General features: G+C 34.7%; 2 protein-coding genes, 2 long non-coding RNA genes and 1 other non-coding gene across 6 annotated transcripts; 2 read left to right on the forward strand and 3 right to left on the reverse strand.

Annotated features, from left to right (window-relative positions):
• The first annotated feature begins 2,960 nt into the window (after positions 1–2,960).
• On the forward strand, positions 2,961–4,641 carry LOC104736953 (mitotic-spindle organizing protein 1A). 2 transcript variants are annotated; one of them, XR_759665.3, is made up of 3 exons: positions 2,961–3,099; positions 4,122–4,366; positions 4,479–4,641. It is a non-coding gene; the product is annotated as a mitotic-spindle organizing protein 1A (long non-coding RNA). The 2 variants fall into 2 exon arrangements; XR_015577353.1 differs by having other exon boundaries at positions 3,044–3,181.
• A 2,128-nt stretch (positions 4,642–6,769) lies between these two features.
• Positions 6,770–7,273, forward strand: LOC147929724 (uncharacterized). Its single transcript, XM_087480706.1, has 2 exons — positions 6,770–6,985; positions 7,085–7,273. Exons 1-2 carry the CDS (start codon positions 6,770–6,772, stop codon positions 7,271–7,273), a joined length of 405 nt encoding a protein of 134 aa, XP_087336832.1.
• A 730-nt stretch (positions 7,274–8,003) lies between these two features.
• LOC104736954 (receptor homology region, transmembrane domain- and RING domain-containing protein 4) lies at positions 8,004–10,601 on the reverse strand. The gene is made up of 4 exons (XM_010457042.3): positions 9,993–10,601; positions 9,517–9,762; positions 9,025–9,429; positions 8,004–8,935 (listed from the first exon to the last, which is right to left on the reverse strand). Exons 1-4 carry the CDS (start codon positions 10,114–10,116, stop codon positions 8,373–8,375), a joined length of 1,338 nt encoding a protein of 445 aa, XP_010455344.1. The 5' UTR covers positions 10,117–10,601; the 3' UTR covers positions 8,004–8,372.
• A 2,564-nt stretch (positions 10,602–13,165) lies between these two features.
• TRNAN-GUU (transfer RNA asparagine (anticodon GUU)) lies at positions 13,166–13,237 on the reverse strand. Its single transcript has one exon. It is a non-coding gene; the product is annotated as a tRNA-Asn (tRNA).
• Positions 13,238–17,964: 4,727 nt separating this feature from the next.
• Positions 17,965–25,095, reverse strand: LOC109128520 (uncharacterized). Its single transcript, XR_015577354.1, has 2 exons — positions 23,829–25,095; positions 17,965–18,765 (listed from the first exon to the last, which is right to left on the reverse strand). It is a non-coding gene; the product is annotated as an uncharacterized LOC109128520 (long non-coding RNA).
• Between the last annotated feature and the right edge of the window lie 1,890 nt (positions 25,096–26,985).

Genomic DNA, 26,985 nt, shown 5'->3' on the forward strand with positions numbered 1-26,985 from the left:
TGGTTTCTGCTACTGCTGCTCATAGAGGATTGATCATTCTCCCCATACTTGCCCAATTCACTTAACATACACTATCCGACAAGGTTTTTACATTTTCCTCGTATAAGACAAAAATTGTGACGGTTTGAGCCTAAATTTGTTTCTATTGTCTCTTAATTAGTAATTATGCTAATCATAACAGTAATATAGTAACTCATTGGCTTTTATAAAATTTACATATATATGCTATATAATGTATTTTCTACTTTGTAAGTATATTGTGTTCAAATTGTTCTCTTATTCACTTTGGCCATAAACTTGACTTTAATTAAGAACATATACAGAGACCTCATTCATCATAAAGGAGTGGAACTAGTCTTTGGTTCTTAAATAAATAAAATGAATCAACAAAAAAAAAATGCATGAACTTATCTTTATAACATAAATATGAACTTTCACCAAAAACCGTCATGTGAAGTTTCATTATTAGGGCTTTGAATCTAAATATTGTTAAATGTTTTTCGATTTTATATCTCAAGAATTTTAGGAATCTCCTCAATTATTTAAATAATTGAATACCAATATAGCCTTTTGCGTAATTTCATTGTTTCAAAATCTTTCTTTTCAGAATCTTTTAAATAAAATTTAATAATAAAATACTAAAGTAAGTAAACTATGTGGGAGATATGGATATTGTAGGCATGAAGAGAGTTATGGACGGTATAGATCTGAGATAAAGCGACCATACTGTTTTGTATTGCAGGAATTTATTGATTCCTACGTCCTTATTCTCTTCGTTTCTGTACGGAGTCTGTTATACATACCGTTTAAGATTTGCTACGTTATGCATTTTATATATATTTTGGGTTAAAATTAAACTACGATATAGACTTTTTCTGGTTGATATTTAGAAAAACCACTTTATATATATATATATATATATATATATATATGTTTGGTCTTTTTCTGAATATGACATACAAATTATTCGACGAATGTATTTTAAGTTTTAACGATACAAAAAGACAAAAAATTAGACGGAATGAAAGGCAGTAAATCACAAAAGAAAAAATCATGGCAGTACTTTAAAGTCGGAGGTGTTTGAAGCTAATGTGACTGATAAAACATATTTAAGGGTTTTGTACATATATTTTTAAAAAAACTCCTATAAATTAAAATATAAATATAATTTATCATCTACCTAGTATAAATTAAGCAATGATAAAACGAACATCATAAGACAAATGGTCATAAAATATTGCTTAATATGATGTGGAGGGAGGTATATAATTATGTAAATATATATACCTCGACTATATATAGCACAAGAGAAAACTTAACAGAGAATTTCTTTTAATTCTTTTAAAATTTTTGAAAAGCCATATTATGATCCGCAGGATGATATATGTATATGCTACCTTTAATTACCACTAGTTGTTTTCCATAGTTAGCTTATTTTACATGTAATTAGAGTTTTAAGATTTCTTAAGTCTATGAATTTAAATCTGGGAAACAATCGTCATATTTCTCAAAGTACTTAAAATATTATTTTGTAACCCATATTACATAGCGTCATACACTTATGGGCCAAAATTCCATCATTTGTCTATGTTTGTCGAATTTTCGGATAAGGTGTACACAATTGTTGGATTAACCGTTGATAAAATTTACATGTCGACAGAAATCTATTTACTAAGCTGAATATATATACCTTTTTTGATAGATATATATTTTGACAAAATCTATGAACACTCACAATACAATGCATGTCACAACTTTGCACGGATGCAGAAGGAAAAGTGCAAGAAGATCTACTGATGCAGCCATGTTAAAATAATGTTCATCTCATACAATATTTCTGCTAGTTTTAATATAAGTAGACTCGTGCTTACATAATATCTTGAGCTTATCGGCAAATTTTGATCAAATTTATCGTTTTTGTCATTTTGAAGAAGTTTTTGCTCTTGTACCTTATTTACTCTGTCTTAACTATCAGACAAAACAAAAAATGTTTTTCTACACGGGAATTTGGAGATTCGAGAATTGCGAGTCTGATACCCAAAGATGGGATGCAGCGCGAATTTTACAAACTATTTCAAAATTATGTTATGTCTATGAAAAAAAAAGCATATTTAAATATAATTTATCTTAAATCCATTTTCTTTTCATTGTTAAACTCAAGTCAAAATTTATTACAATCATAATGTTCCTTGTAGATTAAAAAACATATTTAATTTAGAATATTCATGATTAAACATATTTTTAATATGAATTAAAATTTTAAAAATAAACAATCACTGGCCAAAATTGTTGCATCAGTGAAGAGTGCAAATATATTTTGGATGCTTGGTTCATATAGAAAGGTAAAACCATTTTAACCGTGTCTTTTCAAAATTACTTTTTTTTGAAAGTTTGTATTTGCTCCAGAAGTCTCTTTTAGTATTTGTATAAGGTGTGTTGCTATTTGAGCAAGCGTTATTTCTATGCTTTAGCTGGTTCCTTAGACGAATAATGTTCATCTCATACAATAGTGAAAAGTAAAGAAAAATTGGACCAACTGATTATACCCATCTTCTACGGTTTAGAGATCAATGGGTAAAACCCACCCCAATACATGGCTTTTTATAATTTGTACTAATGAGCGTGTAAATTATCATTAACCTTGTTTCACATATGGATTTAAGGTCTGAAGTGTGTTGATTTCAAGTCAAGTTCATTACCAAAACGCCAAAACAGACATCATGTGGAATTATATTAGTACACTGAATACCAATAGACATAAAAGACTAGTAGACTACAAAGCTTCGATTTAGTTTAGCGTATTCAAAACCAGTGGTTATAGCTACTCCAGCATTCGATTCCTGAGAGACTAATAAAATTTAGTAGACAAGTAAAAAATATAAAAATAAAAAAATAAAAAAAATAATAATATATTTGATAAAAAATACACATATTATTAATCCATACTTTAAAATAAAAGTTAAACAATCACTGACCGTATCAATCCGAACCGAAGAAAGAAGAAACCTTAAAAGTAAGAAAGCAATCTTCGTCTCCCTCCTCCGTCTCACTGTGACTGTCTCCACGCTTCATACTTTTCTGCATTCGATTTCCATAAACGTAAGTTTTCTTATCTTCATTCTCGATTTCCAAAATTAATTGATTGAACCCAGTTATGCAATCGCTCTCGATTTCACCTGAGGTACACTTTCTTTCTTTTCTTTTTTTTAATTGAAATTTTTTTCCTGGGTAGTGTTCTGTTTTTTTGGCATTCAAATTGATCTGTTCAGATTAAGAAAATTTTATTAGGTTCTGAAGCAAATTTGAATCACCTTTGTGTGTAGGGGAGATAGATAGATCTGGATGTGTGTGTGTGTGCTTCAATGTTATCTAATTTAAGCGATTAGTCATTTGTTGGGTATTGTATTGTATGTTCTCTGCAAAGACTATTTAGACTTGGTTTAGTTGCCACAGGCATCTGAAAAGACAAAAAATTTCATTAGAAAGCTAAAACCTTTTTAGTATTTTGATCTTAATCTTGGTGTGTAAAGACTCTTTGGTTTAAAACTTGTATAGAACTTTAATGTATAACTTGAGAGTCTTTTCAGGGTAGTGTACTAGTTCTTATGTATCTTGTGAAAGAAAAGTTTGTAGCTTTTGAGGTTTTAGTTATCTTTAAGCTCAAAGTCAAGTCTACGAGTAAGAATTTAGCATAATATCTAATCTGTTTTGACATTGAAGAGCTAATATTTGTCGATTTTTGTGGTGTTTACAATTGAAGGTTTGTGTTAGTTCATCAACACTCTTTGGATTCTGATTTTGAGTTGAGATGCATCAATTATAATGAAAAAATTACTTAGCATATATATATATATATATATTTGTTTTTTATGTTTTAGTAGTCTTAACCTTCCCCAAGTTTGAAGCAATGTTCCTAACTTCTTATGTCCAAATCACCTAAGACTCTTTATTTTCGCTTTTGGTAGGTCATGGTTCTCTGATGCAAACTGCTGAGGCTTTATCTGATTGATTTATTAAAGCTTTTGCATAGATAAAAATAGTTTTTCCTCTAATTTGGTTGGTAGAAAACACCATAATTTGCTAAACAACCTTATGAATTTCGAATTGTGGATTTTTAACAGGCCTGATCAATATGGATGAGGAGGCATCTAGGACTGCAAGAGAGTCGCTAGAGCTTGTGTTTCGCATGTCAAACATCTTGGACACAGGACTGGACCGGCATACTTTGTCAGTCCTCATAGCTCTTTGTGATCTTGGTGTTAACCCTGAGGCTCTAGCTACTGTTGTGAAGGAGCTTCGGCGTGAGTCTATCCCTGATTCTGTCACAACCACACCATCATAATAATTCCTAAACCACCCTCTTCAGGTACTGAAAATTCTCTCGATATGTCCAAGTCTACCGAAGTCCGTCTCTTTCTATTGTTTTGATATCTAATAAATGTTTCATAATTATGGAATTGTCATAATTCATGTTACAGGTATGCCAATGTGATATACCAAAAGTAAAGGAAACTTGGGGATTCTACTACTCTTGTGGTTGTTGGTATGTGAATGTTGTTACTACTTTTTGTGTGATTAAAAGAAAGTTGTATGGAGGAATTGTAATTTGTTTTATTTGTATAATTTAGCTTTGTGGATTAATTATAACTTCTTTTTATTTGCATGAACCGTTCAAAAACGCCATAACAAAAAAAAAAAAAAAAAAAAAAAAAAAAAAAAAAAAAACACTTAAAACCGTTCAGAAACACAAGCATGTACCACCACAGACTAGCTTCCTAGTTTTGCATTCTCTACCTCTAACAAGCAAACAGTCGAGCTCAAACCAAAACCTCATTTTTATCGCGATAAACATGTCCACCCATCCCTTTAGGGTGCCAAGTTTTTGTCTTTGGGTAGTAAACTTCTCCAAAGTTCTCGGTGTTGACGCCATTGATGAGATCCACAATCGAGAAGAAACACTCTCCAGCTTCTTATTTTTTCCCTTATGTATCCGACGATTAAGTACATTTCTGAACCAACTGAGACAACATTTGAGGAACTGGGATGTTAGCGAGGAAAGTTAGGAAATGAAGGGATTGGTATCAGTTTCTGTTTGGGAGCTAGGAAAAGTTCGAATCAGGTAGGATTGTTATCTAGGTTTAAGCAAACATAGAGACACTTCTCCATTTTTCATATGAAGGATCGTGCGGCCTCGAGGTCAGGGGAAGCGAGGACTGATCGAAAAGTCTTGGAGACCAGAGATAGAGTTGGACAATGGGTTCTTGAGATACGAGCCATTGTGTTTTGGATTCAGAAGAGAGGCTTGTCCTATGCTCCTAGCCAATACAAATACTCGAGTGTGTTGATTGGTTCTATTACTTGTGTTTCTTCACTTTTTTCACACTTACATACACTTGACCTTTGTGTCAAATCAGTCTGTGGTACATCATTAGAAAGAAAGAGAAAATCACATGTTTAAACTTGTGAAAGAGAAGCGGAAGTATATATAGACAATTTCACAATTTCAGATTTACAATTATAATTAAAGTTTATGGTATTTGTACCTTTTTGAAAGAAAAAAGGTTAAATTGTTTGTAAATAAATCTCCATGAAATACATCATACCAAAAAAGTATGCCTAAATTACAAACAAAAAAACAATTTCTTTTAGAATTGTATCTAGTCTATTGTCTACATATACATTTTTGAAATACATTTTTGGTTATACCCTTTTATTTGTACTTATTTAAAAATTTATTTACAATGTTAATCCCTAACAAATTTTTAAAAATAGCATTACTTCAGATTTTGTTTCCTAAATATTTTACATTCCGTTTCCAACTAAAAAAAATTACAACAATCAATATGGAAACATAAACTATAATATATTTAATTACACATTTCATTGTCTTTTGAGGATATTCTATATCTAAATCTTTTGTAAACAAAGAAAACAACAATTTGATTCACATTTTTTTTCTAAAAACCTGTGAGCTCTAATTTTTAACGTAAAGAGAACTTCAATTCACATTTATTTAAATATTATAATTAATATATATATATATAATTTTAAAATATTAAGATTATGTAACATTAAAAAAATTTAAAATACTATATAAAAAGGATATGTTGATAGGTTAGAAAGAGGATATGTTGGAATAAAAAAAATATCATTAAATTTGTGCTAACATGGGTTAAATCCTCATTTTATTATTTGTCCACTACTAATATTAGAATATTTGACGTATAAAATCAAGTTGATTTAACTAAGATTGTGTAAAATAATTAAATCGTTAGGAAAAATATGACTTAATCACAGCATATAAATTACTATTATGTATTTAGATCTCTTATTTTTTTGTTATAATAATTAAAAATCAAAATAGAATCTCAAACACTAAACAAAATAAACTAAATATAACAAACAAATGGTCATGAAGTGTATTGCGGGTTAAAAAAATTTAGTTATTCATTTATTTACAAAACATCTAATATTTAATAAAATTAATATAAACATAAAATATAAATAATAATAAAAATTATATTCACGCGGTGTACCGCTGGTTAAAATCTAGTTTACAATTTGTAATAGATATGCCTTTAGACTTGTGTAGTTTTAGTACAATGGTATTTCTATGAATTAATAGGCATTGTAGATTTTTTTTTCTTTTTTCGGGTTTGAGTTAAGGTAGTGTAATATTTGACATAATTCCATAAATAATATATATATAATATATATATATTTAAAACCATATGTAAATATATAGTCTCATTAATATGATAAAATAGTAATGGTGTTTCTGAGGCTCTCTGAGCTTCCACGTCTGGTTAGAGCTCATCTGCAAAAGATGATTAATTGGTTGAAACAAGCCAGACTTCAAGGTGGTCTGCCTTTATTCAAAGATTATGAACACATCTATGAAGTCTTAGATACTGATGGGAATGTGAGGTGTTTATTCAAAGCAATACGTGATGGTGATGAGCAATCGGCTGGAAACGAAGCTTGTGTTTACCTCCTAGATCATCCCGAGAATGGTCATCGATCACAGTCTTAAGAGATTTATGGCTTTTCTGGAGAACTTCCAACCCTATTTGTACAATTCAAGATTGGAAGCGAAACAATGTCGGGAGTTTTGGTTAAATATATAGAGTCCAAGGAGGATGAAATTGAACCGAATTGTGCTCCTGCTGCTTTATCATTGGAAGAGATTCACAAGATTTCGATAGCAGACTTGAGGTTTGGCAACATGGATAAAAACCCGGATAATCTTCTGCTTGGCGAAAACAACTACTAGTTCCTATTGATCTTGAGATGACCTTTGGCTTTAACTACAATATTTGTCGTCCCTGTTGGCTTGATTGATTGGAGAACAATAAAGAACCATTCGGTTATGTGGATGGGAGAAAAATTTATTAGTGATGGTAGATTGTCACTAACTTGAACATATTTAAACTTGTTTTCAAGCGATTTTGCCACTTAACTTCATTTGCATAGTTTAAATTTTTTAGGTTTTTTAATATTATTGGTGGCAACTGCCACCACAAACCATAACGTGGATCCGCCCCTGGTGAATATTATGGGAGAATTTGAGTAAGAAGATAAGAAGATGCAAAGGAAAGAGATGGACGAGAGTTAGATTTTTCACAATTTCAGATTCTTTGCATAATAATCCCACAAATGAACTCGTCTGCTTCTTTATACTTCAGTTTCATCACTCCTTTTCCTCATTTGCTCATTTTCCTCCAATCAAATCTTCTTAAACCACCATGTCAGCTTCACTCTCCTTTTCCTATATCATCTTGGTGACCATAGATAGAGTTGGACAATGGGTTCTTGAGATACGAGCCAGAGAGTATAGAACGACGTCATTGTGTTTTGGATTCATAAGAGAGGCTTGTCCTATGCTCCTTGCCAATACAATACTCGAGTGTTTTAATTGGTTCTATTACTTGTGTTTCTTCAGTTTTTAACACTTACGTACACTTGACCTTTGTGTCAAATCAGTCTGTGGTACATCAGTAGAAAGAAAGAAAAAATCACATGTTTAAACTTGTGAAAGAGAAGCGGAAGTATATATAGACAACGAACCAAAATGATATGCTAGTTATATATACCCACACTCAATGGTTGTTAGTTTATTGACTCACCAAAAAACACGCTTTACTCTTTCAAACTCACTCATCTCACATTCATCATTCTCCACAACTGTACAGCTGAAGAATATACCACTCACACTGAACACTCTTTCAACTCTATTTGTTTAACAAAATCAGCATGGTCACGAATTAGAGCCGAGGAACATCCTCATTCCTCTAGGAGTTAACTGCTTCTTCAAAGCAGTGAGCCCCGAAACTGTAGCTTTTGGTTAGTACGGTGTTACCTTTTTTACCTGTTTAGCAACCTGGTAGAGAGCTCGCAGACGAAAAGTGAGCAAAACACCTGCGTGAGTCGTTTTGAAGAAATAAATGTTCGCGCTGGCTTGTTAACGACCCAACAACCCAGCTCCTTGATGCATTTCCCAGGCTAAGTATGTGTGTATATCTTGAGTGGAGAGAACGAGGCAAAGAACCCTGGCGGGGTGAGTTGTAAGATCTTCTGAGATCTGCTGAACTTCGGCTGACTGGTATATACGGGGAACGCCAGTACGACCTGTTTTGGAAGCTTGTGTGGGAGCGAGAGTGAGAGAGATACATAGGCACTGTTTGTGGCTGCATTGAAGTTGATGGTGAAGAAGGGTCTACTCTGATAGATATTGGCAGCTCATAAGCTGACTGTAACGGGGTTGTGGAGGGTGATGATAAGAGAAACGATGAGGTCGGGGTCACGCTAGGAGAAAGCAAGGGTGTGTGCTCTGACGCAGGCATATCGATGCTGTTGCTTCTTGCATCACGTTTACAAACCGGACAAAAGGATCTCCTTTGGCCAAGCCACAAGTCTACACATCCAACATGAAACTCTGCCCAAGACAAACAACAACAACCACCATTTAAGAAAAAGATTACGCATGAATTCTTTATACTTCAAAGTGAGTCTCAAAACACTTACTGTGATTGCAAGGCAGGACCCTTAACTTGTCACCAATACGATAATCCTCGATACATATAGCACAAGAAACAGAAGTAGACGCTTCATCGCAAACACCGTTAAATATTGTAACAGGCATGCGTCTCAGCAAGTTTTTAGCCATACGAGGAAAGTCACTGCCACTAAGAGACATAATACGCCTGCGCCTAACTCGATGTCTACGGACAAAGAAGCAAGTAGCCAGCACAGCAGACATAGCGAGGAGAGATATGAATGAGATAGCCATGATTGACCACGCTGAAGTCTCAAAACTTGGCATAAGCCACACTTCAAAATCAGTACGACCCGCATACTTTTTAAGTACTTCCCCTGTGTCTTTAGAGACAAACGTCCCATATATAAGTACACCAGCGGGGTTTCCTGCCACTACAATTAGGTTCACAAGATCATTAGTCAAATCAAAAAACAAGAAAACAATACAAAAGCGTGAAGGAGAGAGAGAGATGTGATTACTTGAAACTAAGAAACCATAATCTTCATAATCATAAACAATAGCAGCTTTATAACCAGCCTTTTGAGCATTCCTAATCTTATCTTCGAAACTACAACCACCGCGAATAATTAACACATACGGAGGACGAGGAGAAACACTTGATCCATTTACAACAACAGTCACCGTATTAACCAAATCAGAACAAGCATCAAGCGGCTCTGCTACGTACAACACACCACCTTGATCCGATCTCTTTATCATCGGAGCTGAAAAAAAAAAAAAACCCAAATTGGAAAAATTCAAAATAAAACCATAACTTTGAAAAAGACAACAAAGTTTCACACTTTCAATACATACGATCAAAACCCTTATCAGCTAATTCCATAAATTTCATTTTCATTACATAATCTAAGACTTTTGATGTTTTTTTATTACAGTGATTGAAAAAAAACAGGACAGAAGTGGGGGATTGAATGGAACAGTAACAAGAACTTACTGAAATTGGATTCGATGTCGTCAAAGGAGAGAGATTTGTTTTTCCCGATCAACAAAATTTTCGCATAAGCCAAGTGTGAAATTAGTAACAGAGATAAGATTGTTGCAATCGAAGCGTGACCCATGTTTCTCTCCTTAAGCTTTAGATGAAATCAAAGTTAAACCCAACAAAGAACAAAAAAAAACGAATCGAGAAAGAAGGAATCGGAAGAAGAAACTGAAGAGAAGTAATTAGGGTTTTAATGGATGATGACGATGATAAACACTTGAGCTTCTTCCATAGAAGAGAGCGAGAGAAGGTAAGACCAAAGACTTCTGAGAATAATATCTAGAATTGTTCCGAGTATAACATTTTTTAATTTTGTTTTATTTTTTTTTGGTTTTATAAGAATGTAACTGTTAATTTTGGAATTATTCAGAAAGGTAGTTAAAGTATTCGTTTTTACAAAAAGTCCTAATTACAAAATTAAAAAAATATCCAAGGTTATAGATGTTACAAGTATTTTGCTAATTTTGTAATAAATATCTGAATGAGGATATACATATAATAAAAAAACAAGATCTAGAATTAGCTATCTAGAATGGTCTCTATTGACTGACTACAACATCTAAAATCATTATATGAGTTTTGAGTTTTCTATATCACTTGGGGTGGGGGAGACATCTTTTGGATTCTTCTCGGGTATGCTAAAATAGTACAATTCTGAAACCATTTTTTTGTGAGAACTATCCTATAATAGTTAGTATTTTAAGTTAGTTCTTCAAAGTAAAGTAAGCTTCTAAACCTTTTTAATCTAATATTATAGAATATTTGATGTAGAAAAAAAAATAGCTTTTAATTTAAGTTACTTTTAATTTCTAAACTAAATCGTTAGACGTTTTATCTGTACCTAACAATTAATTGAAAAATCAGAGATTACATATAGTCTAGTTCTTTTTTTAAAAAGTTTAGTAGTTATTTTATTTTATTTGGGTTTGCCAAGAAAAAAAAGCAGGAATGGTGTTTACTTTTTAATAGACCTGATCGGCTGATCCGATCAGACTTTGGGGGAACACACCAAAATGCTACCATGTAGACTCGTCGCCAACACATAGATGTTGGACTACCACATTACCTAACCAAGTTTGGAATGCTTTCCGATTAATGCCAGGAGGTAATCAGACCGCCTGCATTTCTGACTACCAGGTAAACTATGTGGGCCAAGACCCACCTGACAGATTTTCCGGGCCGGACGGAGATTGGCCCTCGAGTACAAAGGCAGAAAGGAGCTTGACTGCAAGACCCACCCATCAAGCAGGGACGAAAGTCAGCCTTAGTAATCCGACGGTGCCGAGTGGAAGGGCCGTCGCTCAACGGATAAAAGTTACTCTATGGATAACAGGCTGATCTTCCCCAAGAGTTCACATCGAAAGGAAGGTTTGGCACCTCGATGTCGGCTCTTCACCACCTGGGGTTGTAGTATGTTCCAAGGGTTGGGCTGTTCGCCCATTAAAGCGGTACGTGAGCTTGGTTTAGAACATCGTGAGACAGTTCGGTCCATATCCGGTGTGGGCTTTAGAGCATTGAGAGGACCTTTCCCTAGTACGAGAGGACCGGGAAGGACGCACCTCTGGTGTACCAGTTATCGTGCCCACGGTAAACGCTGGGTAGCCAAGTGCTGAGCGGATAACTGCTGAAAGCATCTAAGTAGTAAGCCCACCCCAAGATGAGTGCTCTCCTATTCCGACTTCCCCAGCGCTTCCGGTAGCACAGCCGAGACAGCAACGGGTTCTCCGCCCCTGCGGGGATGGAGTGACAGAAGTTTTGAGAATTAAAGAGAAGGTCACGGCGAGACAAGTCGTTTATCATTACGATAGGTGTCAAGTGGAAGTGCAGCGATGTATGCAGCTGAGGCATCCTAACAGACCGGTAGACTTGAACCTTGACAACACGAAAAAACCATTGTTCAACTCTTTGACAACATGAAAAAACCTAAAATTCTGCCCTTCTATCCAAAGGATGGGAGGGCTGAGGCCTTTGGTGTCCACTCCAGTCAAGAATTGGAGCCTCATAATCACTAGCCAATATGCTTTTCTCGCATGCCTTTCATCGTTCATGTTTCTATATTCTGGTGTCCTAGGCGTAGAGGAACAACACCAATCCATCCCGAACTTGGTGGTTAAACTCTACTACGGTGACGATACTGTAGGGGAGGTCCTGCGGAAAAATAGCTCGACGCCAGGATGATGAAAAGCTTAACACCTCTCATTCTTATTACTTTTTCATATTGAAAAAAAAATGAAAAATGAAAAGGTTTTCTTATTCAAAACCCCAATTATGAAATCCCTTCTATCCCACTTCACACCCCGGAACACACCGTTCTTATAGAGAGAAAGGCACTTTCACATCTTCTTTACCCGAAATGGCTGGGGAGAGGAAAGGTTCCTTTTTTTAGGGTACTCCTGGGAACAGATCCAGTGGAGACGGGGTGGGGCTTGTAGCTCAGAGGATTAGAGCATGTGGCTACGAACCACGGTGTCGGGGGTTTGAATCCCTCCTCGCCTACAACCGGCCCAAAAGGGAAGGACCTTTCCCTCCGGGGGGTAGGAAAATCATGCTCGGGATAGCGGACTCAAAGCTATGGAACTTGGGGATGGGTCTTTTGTCGAAATAGAGTAGAGTGGCCTTCTTTTTTATTTGAATTTAGATATATATCTATTATATCTAGGGCTTTTTTACATATAGTATTTTTAAACGGCCAAATCAGCATATTTTTTGAAGCCCCGTAACTCTTCCTCAGCCAGGCTTGGGCAGAATAGCAGAGCAAGTACAAGTATTAGTAGCATAGCAAAAAAGTGTTCCTCATCATTAAGTCATTAAATTCATATGTTTGCTCGCGGTAATTGTGAACTCTTGGGAGAATCAATGACTGCATTAAAGATGCACTTGTTAGTACATCTGAAAATTATGAATTGGCTAGTTGTAAATAGCCCCAGGACTATGGAATAAAGGATTATCTCGGACCTACACCGAGGTATTGACGGTGATTCTCAAATATCACATAACAGAATGTGATACAATGAGATAGAATGCAATAGAAACAAAGACACAAGGAACGGGTTACCGAATCTTAACGGTCGAAGCGAACCCGTTCATTCTTATATTCTGAATTCTTAAATTCGGAATGATAAAATCTCCCCAAGTAGGATTCGAACCTACGACCAATCAGTTAACAGCCGACCGCTCTACCACTGAGCTACTGAGGAACAACGGGAGAATATATCTCATAGAGTTCAATTCCCGATTTCAACCCACGACCAATATGAACTCGAAGTTTCCTTCCTAACCCCCGGAACTTCTTCGTAGTGGCTCCGTTCCATGCCTAATTTCATAGGGAACCTCAAAGCGGCTCTATTTCATTATATTCCATCCATATCCCAATTCCATTCATTTATATCCCTTTGGTGTCATTTACATAAGAGATGTCGTTTCTAGTCTATCTCTTTCTATTTCTCTATATGGAAAGTTGCAAAATCATCGTATAATAATCCAGAAATTGAAATAGAAAAGAAAAAAGGGAGGTTTGTGATGGTTTTTCAATCTTTTATACTAGGTAATCTAGTATCCTTATGCATGAAGATAATCAATTCGCTCGTTGTGGTCAGACTCTATTATGGATATCTGACCACATTCTCCATAGGGCCCTCTTATCTCTTCCTTCTCAGAGCTCGGGTTATGGACGAAGGAGAAGAAGGAACCGAGAAGAAAGTATCAGCAACAACAGGTTTTATTGCGGGACAGCTCATGATGTTCATATCGATCTATTATGCACCTCTGCATTTAGCATTGGGTAGACCTCATACAATAACTGTCCTAGCTCTACCGTATCTTTTGTTTCATTTCTTTTGGAACAATCACAAACACTTTTTTGATTATGGATCTACTACCAGAAATGAAATGCAAAATCTTCGCATTCAATGTGTATTCCTGAATAATCTCATTTTTCAATTATTCAACCATTTCATTTTACCAAGTTCAATGTTAGCCAGATTAGTCAACATTTATATGTTTCGATGAGACAACAAGATGTTATTTGTAACAAGTAGTTTTGTTGGTTGGTTAATTGGTCACATTTTATTCATGAAATGGGTTGGATTGGTAGTAGTCTGGATACATCAAAATAATTCTATTAGGTCTAATGTACTTATTAGATCTAATAAGTATAAGTTCCTTGTGTCAGAATTGAGAAATTCTATGGCTCAAATCTTTACTATTCTCTTATTTATTACATGTGTCTATTATTTAGGCAGAATACCATCACCCAGTTTTACTAAGAAACTAAAAGGAACCTCATAAACGGGTGGGACTAAACAGGACCAAGAGGTATCTACCGAAGAAGCTCCTTTTCCTTCTCTTTTTTCGGAAGAAGGGGAAGATCTGGACAAAATCGATGAAATGGAAGAAATCCGAGTGAATGGAAAAGACAAAATTAATAAGGATGATGAATTCCACGTTCGAACATACTATAAAACAGTTTCTGAAAATCTAGATGGAAATAAAGAAAATTCGAATTTAGAATTTCTCAAAATAAAAAAAAAAGAGGATCATTTTTTATGCTTTGAAAAACCATTTGTAACTCTAGTTTTCGATTATAAAAAATGGAATCGACCAAACCGATATATACAAAATGATAAAATTGAAATACTGTAAGAAATGAAATGTCACAATATTTTTTTTATACACGTCAAAGTGATGGAAAAGAACGAATATCTTTTACATATCCCCCCCAATCTTTCCACTTTTTTTGAAATGATCGAAAAAAAGATACCTTCATTTGCAAGAGAAAAAAAACCTGTGACCAAGTTTCTACTTATTGGAGTTTGATCCACGAATAAAAAAAGGAAAACTTAAAAAAAGAATTTTTAAATCGAATTGAAGCTTTAGATAAGGAATGGTCTGTTGAAAATATACTGGAAAAAACGACTCGATTTTGTTAGTGTTGATAACAGCAAGAGAGGAGGTTCGAACTTGGGTATGGGAGTTTCACCTTTTCCCCACGTTGGTCCTACCACTCGCCCACCACTTCTTGGGCAAGAATGGTAGAGTAGAATATAAGTAGAATAGAGGAAAATTTGGTTGGTCAATGGTAAAATCTGAAACATGCTCGAGAGCAAATCTGAAACATGGTCACAAATGTTAGTGCTACTGTTCACCTGTATATCCTCTTTGTTACAGTGAATGTAAATTGGTTGTAGTGAAGAAAGAGAATACATTTGCATGGCTTATAAAAAAACTAGTGGGTCAAACATGAAACTCTAGCAGAAGAGGTAAGACAAAATAGTTGGCTTTGCCTTTCTTGAGCTGAAAGTTGAATTTTTATGGGTCAGAAATTAGTGATATGTGGTGATGTTATAGGTTGTCAGTAAATGATGTCAGATTATGTGGAGAATGGAGGGTTTGGCCAGAGATTATGTTTTATAAAGTTGTTGGATCGATGATAACAAGTGACAGAATTGTATCAATATAAGAGCTCATCATTGACGTAAATGTATAAAACAATGGCAAGTTAGGAATTGTTTTCATTATGTGAATAGATCATATATAGATTTCACCTCAATCTCAATCATGCATATGTCAAAGTGGAAGTTTTTTCAATGTTCTCTTTGGAAGGTGATGTCACCACAAGGGAGCACGTTGCACGAAACTGATGATGTTGAGTCTGGACAGTTATCCTTTACTGTGTATGAGAGTGAGTTGATCATAAACCGGAGACAATGTTGACCATGAATTTGATTGGAAGACCGGTGGACCAATGTGGCTAAGAAGAAGAGTTAAGTTCGTAGTTAATGGCCTTAAGTTTGTAGTATTGATTTTCAAATGTTATTTTAGTGTGTGTTTGGTAATGAAAATTTGGACATTTATTCCATTTTTTATGTTCAAGATCTAAAAGATAGGATTTGTATGATTTTGAATGTGAAAATGATAGAAGATATAGTGTGTAGAGAGCTTGTAGACATTAAAGTTTTCTTTCATAAATCAAGAGTTTAGTTTCCCATGTTTTTGTGATAAGCTTTGAAGATCGTTTTGGAGCTTCACTTTAACACCATGAGAAGCATTATTTCTTTATTCAGATTTACTCGTTTTCTCAAAAACTTCTACATTACTTTTGAGTTTTAATCTTCTCCCTTTTCTCGTGCGGCAGGGAAAGAAACCAACACGAAAGCACAACTAACTATAAAAATGATTCTCCAATGCATCATAATATATAGAAAAAAGCAAAAAATAATTTAGATTATAATTTTATAACAATAATAAAAAATTATTACCAAAAATTAAAAAATCAGAAAAAATAATAGCAAACACCACACAAAATTAACAAAAAAAAAAAAAAAAAAAAAAACAAATTAAAACCGATCCCGCGGCGTAGCGCGGGTACTATCCTAGTTGTTCCTAATTCTTTGAAATTTCAAAAGAGAAATAGATTCAAATAATCCGTTAGAACTTAACAATTTGAGTGAGTAATTATATGCTCATACCTCATAGTAAAGAAAATCAGAAAGATTTACAAAATCTCTAACAAAATAATCCTACAAATTGCAACAATTAAATAAATTTTTGGGCCCTTTTGTTTTTGGGCCTATATAATCACATTAGCTTTACCTCTCAAAATTGTGGGCTCTTTTGTTCCAATGCAAAATTATTTTGTTTCTCCTGTTACAAATTTCTAGAAATGCCAACATGCTGCAAATTGACTAATCTAGGGAGTCTTTTTTGTCGCGGTTTTGATTGTTTGTTGATTCAAAAGTTCAAATTTGGTATTGTATGTTGCAAGCACATTAAAATGTATATGCATTATACAGATTCAAATTTGGATAATAAAGTGATACTAGCTAGTAAAACTTCATATAGACTAATTGTCAAGGTCACGTTTGTGATATAAATCTTCATTTATAATATCATATGAGCATATGGTGATATAAGTCATATAACTGAATACAAGATAAATTTTATTTTGAATGATACCATAGGCAACAAATACATAGTGCTAGACTACTAGTACGTTTTCTAATAATCGTCTCCTTTGAAGAAATTAAATAATTCCACGTTTTTTTAAAAAAATAATTCCACGTTTGAGTTAAATGTTTCCTTTTAAATAAATATATACATGATGTTTGTTGCACAAAAAAAAAAAAAAATACATGATGTTTATCTTCAATTTTACCAGCTTTAGTTTGAAATGTTTATAGTTATGTTATATTATATGGGACATGTATGCATATAGATAAAAAAAATTGTTTTTTTCCTTTTGGCCTTTATTGGAAATAAATAAATGTTTGATAATTAATTACTTGAAGTCTATTTTATAAAGAAACCAAAATTAAGAGTGGTGTTCACGACGATGAAGTTTGCAACTTGCGGTCGTGCAGTGCAAAGCTGCCAAAGCCGTGTGAACTCAACCCAACATAATATGATGAAAACTGGTTATTGTGCCATTCGCTGGCACGTTCGCATGCATGTCGGTGAATTGTTTATATAGATTTCGAGTTACGACCCTTCTCTAAGTCTATCTCTGACGTTTTTTTTTTCTTTTTTTTCTTGGTAATATATCTCTGATATTTTCTAAATAGAATAACGAGAGAAAATTCATGTTCTTCAGTTAAAGACAATATATATTTGGTTTTATTTAATGTTAAACCTAGAAAAAAAAAATAGTTCATGTAAAAGATACGGATAGTTTTTTAAAACAGATTATTGGTGTCTGGTAGTACATTGCATGTTCTGATTAGTGAAGTAGTCAACACGTTATTCCTAGTATTCATAAATCTTTGTCTTTTTCTTTCTCTTTAGATTTTTCGTTTGATAAGTTAAATTCTTCGAGAACTACTTTAATGTATCGACACAATGATGTTTTTGATTGGTACTCTTTTTTTTTTTTTTTTTTTTTTCACAACAGGATCTTTTTTATTAATGGCCAAAGCCGAACCAGTGTTAATGTTACAAGATACAACTGCAACAGCTTAAACTTAAACACAAGAAAGCTAAGTAAAACAAGAGTTGATACTAAGTTAAGATGACATTACATCATAACCAAAAAAAGGGAAGAGAGGTCCTAGTCATCTTGACTGTCATCTATCTGCACTGTAGAGCTCATATTCATCCAGAATGATGCTTTTCGCAGCTCCAAAATTCTTAAACCAAGACGATCATGCCGATTAAAAGTAAACTATTCACACCAAAAAGTTAAACTTGACAGAATTAAGTAGAGTGATCAGGGAGAGTGATGATTAACCTCCCTTCCATGGCCTGGTGGGCTTGATCTTTCTTCAGTGGAAGTTCCTTTTTGTGATTAACCTCCAATTTCTTTTTTGAACATTCTCCTACTTTTTTAGAGTACTTCTTGGGAAAATCCCCACAGTCTACATTGGACCCTATAGATTCTTCTTTGCCCGAGAGATCAAAATGTGGAAATGCTAAAGCAAAGTAAGGACCTGATTTCTGTGCAGGAATATGTTCTCAATTCTGCTGAATCGGTTCTTTGAGAACAGGAACTTGAGCAACGGGACTTGATGGTTGTGAGATGGGATCCGGGTCTAGCTCTTCTAACTCTTCATTTCTCATTTGATGAGCTTGGTTACCTTGATTGTTGTAGGGATTAGTGTTTGTAGGTTCAAAGGGGCATCTAGAGGTAGGATGCATGATTCTGCAGCAATTAGTACAGATATTTTCCATCTTCTCGTATTGGAAGCCTATCATAGCTCTTTCACCTGATTGGAACCTCGCCCTTCGAAAGAACCTGAAACGATCAGTTATTGAAACCCGAATTTTCACTCTGATAAAGGAGACTTGGTTTGTAATTGAATCTTCAAAATCAATCTTCACCACTTCTTCAAGGGATCTAGCTATCCTGCGAATGGTTTTTTTAGTGATGTAAGGCAAATTCAGCCCCCTGATTTGAACCCAAAGGTCTAAGGATGTTAAGAAATCCAATCTGGGCAAGTCAACCCATCTCTGCAGTGCTACAAACCATCTGTTGAAACTCCATGGTTCTCGCTGTAAGACTGATCTCAGTTCGCCTTCGGATTGAAAACGAAATTGGATGAAGCGATCATCTAGTACTCTTCCATGAACCGATGAGGATAGGCCCCAAGCTATTGGGAGATTGTCAGCCACTTCAAACAAGTTCTGGTCCGCAGGGTTGAGAGGCCTGGCAATCAAGCTTAACCTATTACTTGCTAAGACTTCTTCGTAGTCAGAATTTGGGATTAAGAGCTCTGGGTCGTCTCTCCCTAAAGCTAAATATAGAAGCTCATCCCATAATTCTTTCTCCATTTTGACTCTCTAAAAAGGAAAGCCGATGAGGTTTGAAAAACGTGGGATGGGTTATTTATATGAGAAGAACAAAGGTTAAGAAGGACTCGAGAAGGTGATTAAAAGCTTTAAAATACTGCAAGATTATCTCAACAGTAGAGTTGAAGAAAGAAATCAACTGTGGTAGAAACAAAAAGTGGGAAAAAATGAGATAAGAGATAAGAGGATAGAGGATAGGAAAGTCAACTGAGTCTAGAAAGATCAGAGGAAGAGACAAAGAAACGTCAAACACACCTACCTCTTCCTTTTTTAAAAAAATAAACCTAAAAGTTGAAAAGATCTACTGCTGACTAACCAGGTAAAACGAACAGAGACCTAGTCAAACGTGATACGTTTATCCAAACCTAAGATTGAGATCTTCCTTCTACATCAAAAAGTGAATTAATCCAACGTGGTGCTCCTCGTGCCACATATGACTGAAAGAGATTATTTTTTATTACACTACATGCAATTAGGGAAGCTCCTCTGTTCGAATGTGTTGGTGCCTTCTCCATTTTCCAAGCAGTGAAAAGTTGGAGACTTCTTCTTAGTTCTGAAGCATAGAACTGGAATGAAGGCCATTCTTGAGGATAGTTTACTGCATTGATCAATTCAAAGGCATAAGAAGAGAAGATCACTTGTTTAATTTTGTGGCTAACCATGCTGTTAATAGCCCACAAAATGCTCTGATACTTTGCCTCTACCAAACTTGAAATGTGAGACTGTGAACATCGACTATGCAACCAAAATTTGCCCTTCCAATCTCTTAGAACCCAAGAAAATCCACACATTCTAGTAAATTGACACCAAGCCATTCCAATATTACATTTCAGCCAGGACTTAGGAGGATTAATCCAACCCAAACCAACTTTACCTATGTCAAACACTTTAGAACTAGCATAGCGTGATTCTATACCCTGTGCATTAAACCATAATGTTGTTTCCTCTCTGATTTTGAGAACTAATGCCATAAGGTCCTTTGATTTGCCTTCGAAGCATAGAGCATTCCTGTGTTTCCAAAGATACCAAAGTATCCAAGGAAAGCTCTTCCTGATGTAATGGGGGATTTTGTGGTTCTTTTCAAGAGAAAGTAAATAAGAGAAATTTGCAAATTCAGAAGAGTTATCAAACCCGCCTTCAGGAGTTGGGAATTCCGAGTGAGCTCAGTTTTGTCTTGCTATGGAGCAAGAGAAAAGAACATGATTGATTGTTTCTTTTTCTAGACCACAGAATTGACATCTTGTGTCTTTGCTCAATCCTCTATTTTCCAATTTGTCTGCAATAGCAATTGCTCCACTCAGAGCTCTCCAAATGAAAATTTTGATTCTCAGTGGTGAATGTAAATCCCACTCTTGAGTCTTTAATTCATTGAGAGAGGGTTTGATATCGGCTGCATAAATCAAATCTTGATTATTCAATCGACTTGCTAGGATATACCCTGTTTGGACTGAATAGTCTCCACTCCTCTTATGGCTCCAACTCCAGAAATTAGGCTTTGATATCACTGGCTTGTTTGTTGAAATTATATCTACATCCCTTGGATAGAATAAGTCCTCTAATAAAGCGTGATTCCAGTTCCTGTTAGGAAGATCAATTAAATCTGAAACCTTCATATCCAAATTAATAAAGATGTTTTTCATTAGAGGAATTCTTCTTCTGTCATCATAGAGCCATGGATCCGCCCAGACATATGTATTCTTGCCATTACCAATCATCCTCTTAATCCCTTTGAGTAACAATTCTCGTCCATGAAGAATGCTTCTCCAAATATAGGAAGGACGATAGCCCATAACTGCAGTTAGGATCTCATTGTTGTTAAAGTATCTGCTTTTCATAACTTTAGCGTATAGACAATCGGGGTGTTGTAGGACTCTCCATGCTTGCTTGGCTAGTAATGCCTGGTTAAAATCTTGCAAGTCTTTAAATCCTAATCCTCCTTAATTTTTTGTTAAGCAAAGCTTATCCCAACTTATCCAGTGAATCTTCCTCTTGTGTTCTAATGAGTTCCACCAAAAGCTGGACATTGCCGAGGTGGGTTTTTTGCAAGTTGTAATAGGTAATTTGAAACACGTCATTGCATAAACCGGTAAAGCCAGTGCTATTGCTTTTAGTAGAGTTTCTTTGCCTCCAAGGGATAGAGTGCGTTCAAACCAGCCCGATAATTTTGATTTTAGTCTATCACAGATATAGTCAAGCATATCCACCTTTGAACCACTAAAGCATTCAGGCAGACCTAAATATGAACCTGCTCCACCTTCACTATGAATTCCTGTTAACTGCTTTATGGAGTTCTGAGTATGCTGATCCACCTTGGACCCAAATGTTATTGAGGATTTAAGCACATTAATCCTTTGACCGGAAGCATCACCATATGATCGCAAGATGTTTTGGAGAGTGGTAACCTGATCAATAGAGGCTTTACAACTGAAAAGGCTGTCATCAACGAAAACAAGATGGTGAATAGCTGGCCCAGAGATAGGATCTCCCTGTCTCAGACCCCTGTGAGGTGATATCATCCCATAAGTTTGATCATTCATTAACACCGAGTATGTCACAGTTGAAACGCAAGTCATAATCCAGTGGATCCACTTATGATGAAACCCTAAAGCTGTTAGGAATCCTCTTAAATAATTCCATTCCAATCTATCAAATGCTTTGGACATATCCGTTTTGATTGCCATATACTCAGACGAAATTGTCGGATGTGTCCTTAAAGCATGTACCAATTCATGAGCTATAGATATGTTGTCAGAGATTAATCTTTTAGGGACAAAAGCAGATTGGGTTGGAGAGACTAAGCAAGGTAAAAGAGGTTGCAATCTTGAGGCCAAAATCTTGGAGATGATCTTGTAAATGACTGAACAAAGACTAATTGGTCTAAGATCTGACATTAACTTAGGATTCCTGACTTTAGGGATGAGGCAAAGTTGAGTATAGTTCCAATCATGAGGTAATGAACTAGTGTTAAAGAAGTTCTGAACTTCTAATGTGACCTGGGGACCAAGGATTTCCCAATATTTTTGAAAGAATAAGCCAGTCATACCATTGGTTCCAGGGGCCTTAGTAGGGTTTATCGAGAAAACTGCCTGCTTACTCTCTCTGGGAGTCACTGGGCTTATTAAAGAGTCGTTCATCTGGGGTGAAACTTTTGGTTGAAAGTCGTGAAACAGACAATCAAAATTTCCTGGGTTGGATGACTTAAATAACTCATTGAAGTAGGTAATAGCAACTTCTCCTTTAGATGCTTCTGATTTTTGAGTGTTTCCATTACAATCGATCAGGGCTTGTATTCTGTTTCTTGATCTAGAGTTTTGAACTGAAGCAGGGAAAATTTTTGTGTTGCAATCACCTTCTTGCAACCATTTTTCTCGGCTCTGTTGACTCCAATAAATTTCTTCTTCTTTGTAAGCGAGCAGCAACTGAATCTTAAGGCTATGGATTTGATTAAAAAAGGGGAAAGAGGAGGATTGTTCTTGCTCTAGAGCTATCTGGATCTGATGTATCTTGTTCAAGGAGTTTAAACTGTTTTCCTTTTTCCAAAAACTCAGAGCTTTCCGACAATCTCTAAGCTTATCTGATACTGATGAGTTAGAAGACCAAGACGTAGAAATAGCTTCTTTAACCAGGGGCTTATTTAAAAGCCTCTTATCAAATATGAAGTTCCCTCTATAGGGTTTGTGTGAGGAAAGAAGCTTGACTAATACTGGTCTATGATCAGATCCCCTTTTGTCAAGAAAGTTCTGATTCGAAGCTGGGAATAATTGAAACCAATTTTTATTCCCAAAACATCTATCTAATTTAATCTGAATCCATAAATCATTTCTCCTTCCTCCCCAAGTGAAACTATTAGCATAAGATGGTAATTCAAGCATTTCACAGTTTCTGAGCATATCCGCAAAAGGTAAGAAAGAAGCTTCACTTCTTCTAAGACCTCCCAATTTCTCCTCGTTATTCAGAATTTCATTAATACCAATACGCATGAGTTTTTACCATACTAAAGGTCTAGAAGAGAACAGGGGATCGACGTAAACACAGGAAACAAAGAAGACTGTAGATCCAAGCTGAACTTGAAAGTCTAATAAGTTTTTGTCTACACTTTGGAAAGTAATATCAACACTATTTTTCCAAAATAAAGCTAAACCTCCACACTTGCCTATAGGGTTGATTGTAAACACTCTATCATATCCTAACCATTCCTGTATATCTATTAATACATTACTAGTATGCACAGATTCCATCAAAAAGAAAATCTCAGGGAACTGCTCTTGACGCAATTCCTTGAGCCTTGGAATTGTCAAGTCTTGAGAACGTCCCAAGCCTTGACAATTCCAACTCAGAAGGCTCATTAGATTTTGGATGGTCCCTCAATTGGGACCATATTTTGGTTTGTGGTTTTGGCCACTTTGTGAGGATTGTTAACTTGGAGTTTGCCTTTTCGTTTACCCAACTGAAATGTTCCTGAATCTACTGATAATTCAGAAGTAAGAGGAGGGTATACCAAAGGAGTACCTTTTTTAATCCTTGCTGGCTTAAGGGGATGCTTCCGATAAGTAGGATATGAATTTGTTGTTCCCGAAGTCCCAGGTTCAGAGTTGAGGACATCATAAACATATGATGAGTTCAGTCGTACTTCATAAAGATTTTCTGGAAGAGGAAGGTCTTTTGAGTAAGGATGGGTGGAAGATGGAGTTGCAGTCTCTGAAGAAAGAGTGTCCTCTTCTGCTTGACATTTCTGAGTATAAGGTTCCATCTGAATTTCATTTGTAGCTGCAGGTAGGATGGCTACGTCTGGAGTGTTAGTCTTGTCGAGAGGAGAGCCTTGAAAATTCCAAGTAGGAACGTTGAGAGAGGATAAGACTGTGGATCTATCATGAACAAGGTCCATCTTCTCTTTTCCTCTCTGTAGGATTAGGGGGCACTTTTCCCTTTCATGAGTGAGACGTTGACAAAAGAAACACCGCTTTTGAATCCTTTCATAATCATATAGGATTGTGATAGTCTCCCCAGATGGGAGCTTTATCACTTTGGAGCGCCGGAGTGATTTTGAGACATCAAACAGAATTTCAGCCCGAACAAAATCTTTGTTCTGAGAGATTGTCGGATCATAGTCGATTAGGATAACTGGACCTGTAAATTCAGCAAAAACTTAGATCGCTTCCCTAGTATGATGATTGACTGGTATATTCCGAATTTGAACCCAAATTGGAAGTGATTGAAAATAAGTTTTCGGTGGATTTTCAACCCATCTATCTAACACTAGAGACCATTGGTTATGTGTATGCACCCCCAAATTGAGAATCTTTTCCAAATCTTGTTTGTGTTTGAAGATGAATTGGAACTTGTCTTTGGAAAGGGCAACTCCTCTAACTCGATCATAGATTAGCCACTTCCTTGGCATGTCGAGAACGATGTCTGAAACATTATGGCTGTCTGGACTGAGTAGTCTTCCCATTAAACTCATAGAGTTTGTATCCTTGGATGAGAACTGAGGTAGATCCGGCAGACTGAAAGGCTCATCTGCTTCTTCTAGCGACATAGCTTTGATCAGTTTATCCATCGAAAAAGACATTCTAAGAGGCTTACAATCTGAACCACTTGAAAGCAAGAAGCTTTGATCAGAAACCCAGAACTGGAGATCTTTGGTGTTCTTGAGGAAACTGGAAGGATGAGAATTAAAATTCCAAAGTGAACAGAAAAAAGCTTAAACATGTGTTAATCGAGTAAAGTGAACGTGTTTTTCCAACTAGATATTTTGACTGGAAGGATAAGATACTCTAGTACACTCAGAAGTTCCTAAGCCCAAAGAAGAGAATCATGATCCGTAAAATATCCTGCAAATTTTTTTTTTTTGATTGGTACTCTATAGCGGTGTATAACGATTATAAAATTATCAATCATAAAAATGTTACTATTATAAACAACAATATAAAACTGACATTTCCAAATTTTGTACTGTTTAATTTTATATTTTGTCATTTTCTATAGTTTCTATTGTCTAAATTGTAAATTTTTTACCGAATTCAATCTAATGTTTTTGGCCTGTTTTCTTAAATCCGGGCATTTCCAATTTGTCTCTTCATTCTTTATTTGTTTATCACTCTTGCAAATGAGCTGATGACGTCTCCGATGGGACGACGAGGTTTTGTTTTAACTTTCAGTTTTCTTCTTATAATTGTTTTTATATGTCAAATAAACTACCAAACGACGTGTTTTCCACTGGCCACATTGCTTAGTGTTTTAATCAAAAAAAAAAAATTGTTTTAATAACATTTTGAGGAAATCAAATAAGAAAATTATTTGCCATGACCGGTTAAGAACTCTAGACCAATAGATGATGAGTTATACTTAGTATAGATTTTAAATTAGTTACCTGTAGTTCTAGTTAACCCTGTAAACTAATCTTTGATTAGAGACGTGAATGGAGGAGAAGTACTTGAACTGAAGAATAATTTTGGCTGGCATGCATGTACGATCGATTCTTACTTAAAACGCTTTTAATTGTTTTGTGATTTATTCCACGCGTTTTCGTGTTTAGTTATTTTGAGATTGAAACTTTATATCTCCTATGAGATATTGTTATTTTGTTTATAGTTTTGTGAAAAAGGCGTTTAATACTGAAGAGGAGATGATATAAAATTGTGAATAAAAAGACTCGCAAAATACTACTATTCGAGTGAGACTATATACTTCATGTAATTTTGTGGGTCGATTAAGTCGAAGACAATCCACTTTTGTGAGTCTTCGGTTTGGTCTTTTATCCACAAGACACATTAGTATCTAATGTACTGTATACTAGATTAGGACCTGTGGTACACTGCGGTGCAAATTATTTATAACTAAAACATTTAAATTATAAATTTTATTTGTTGGTTAAATATGTTATAATTATATAATAGTTTTTAATTTTATGATTTAAAGTTTAAACCATATAATACCGCCATAGAATTTGTTTTTTACATAATATTTATTTAATCAATTTAATTAGATATGTATATTCTCTGATACCGATAGTGTTAACAAAATAATGAAATGATGTTTTACCCGTGTAACATCAAATTAATGATATTTTAAATTTATATAAATATCGATAAACCCGTCCCGCTATATAACTTTGTCCCGAGATATTTTAACTCGTACTATATCATCTTAATTTTTTATATTTATTTTTTTGTATTATATATATTAGCTTGAGTTGCTATGTTATTTATTAAGATTGTAATCATTTACATTTTATAAGATTGGCACTTCTTATAAAGTTTAAATATTTATAATACTTAGAATTCTTAAAACGGTTGAGTATTTCTCATATTTGAAGTTTCGTAAATTTTAAGTATAGTATTAATATTTTAAAGATCTTTTAATTTTTTAAAAAGTTGAAATATTTATAATATTTAAACTTTACAAATTTGAAATTTCATGAACGTTTAAATATTATTAATACTTTTAACATTTTATAAAGTTTAACTTTCTAAAAAAAATATTTATAATAACTCTACTTTTTATAAAATATAAAATATAAATATTTAACTTTTTAAAAATCTTTAATAAAGAACCGGAAAAACTAAATAAAAGTTTTTTTAAAAACTTTGAATGTCTGATAAATCAAGCTTTTTGTATTATGAATCATTTTGGTCTCTTTTATAATACAGTAAAACCTCTATAAATT

This window comes from Camelina sativa, chromosome 13 (genome assembly GCF_030686135.1).
Source record: "Camelina sativa cultivar CO46 ecotype springtype chromosome 13, ASM3068613v1".
NCBI lineage: Eukaryota > Viridiplantae > Streptophyta > Magnoliopsida > Brassicales > Brassicaceae > Camelina > Camelina sativa.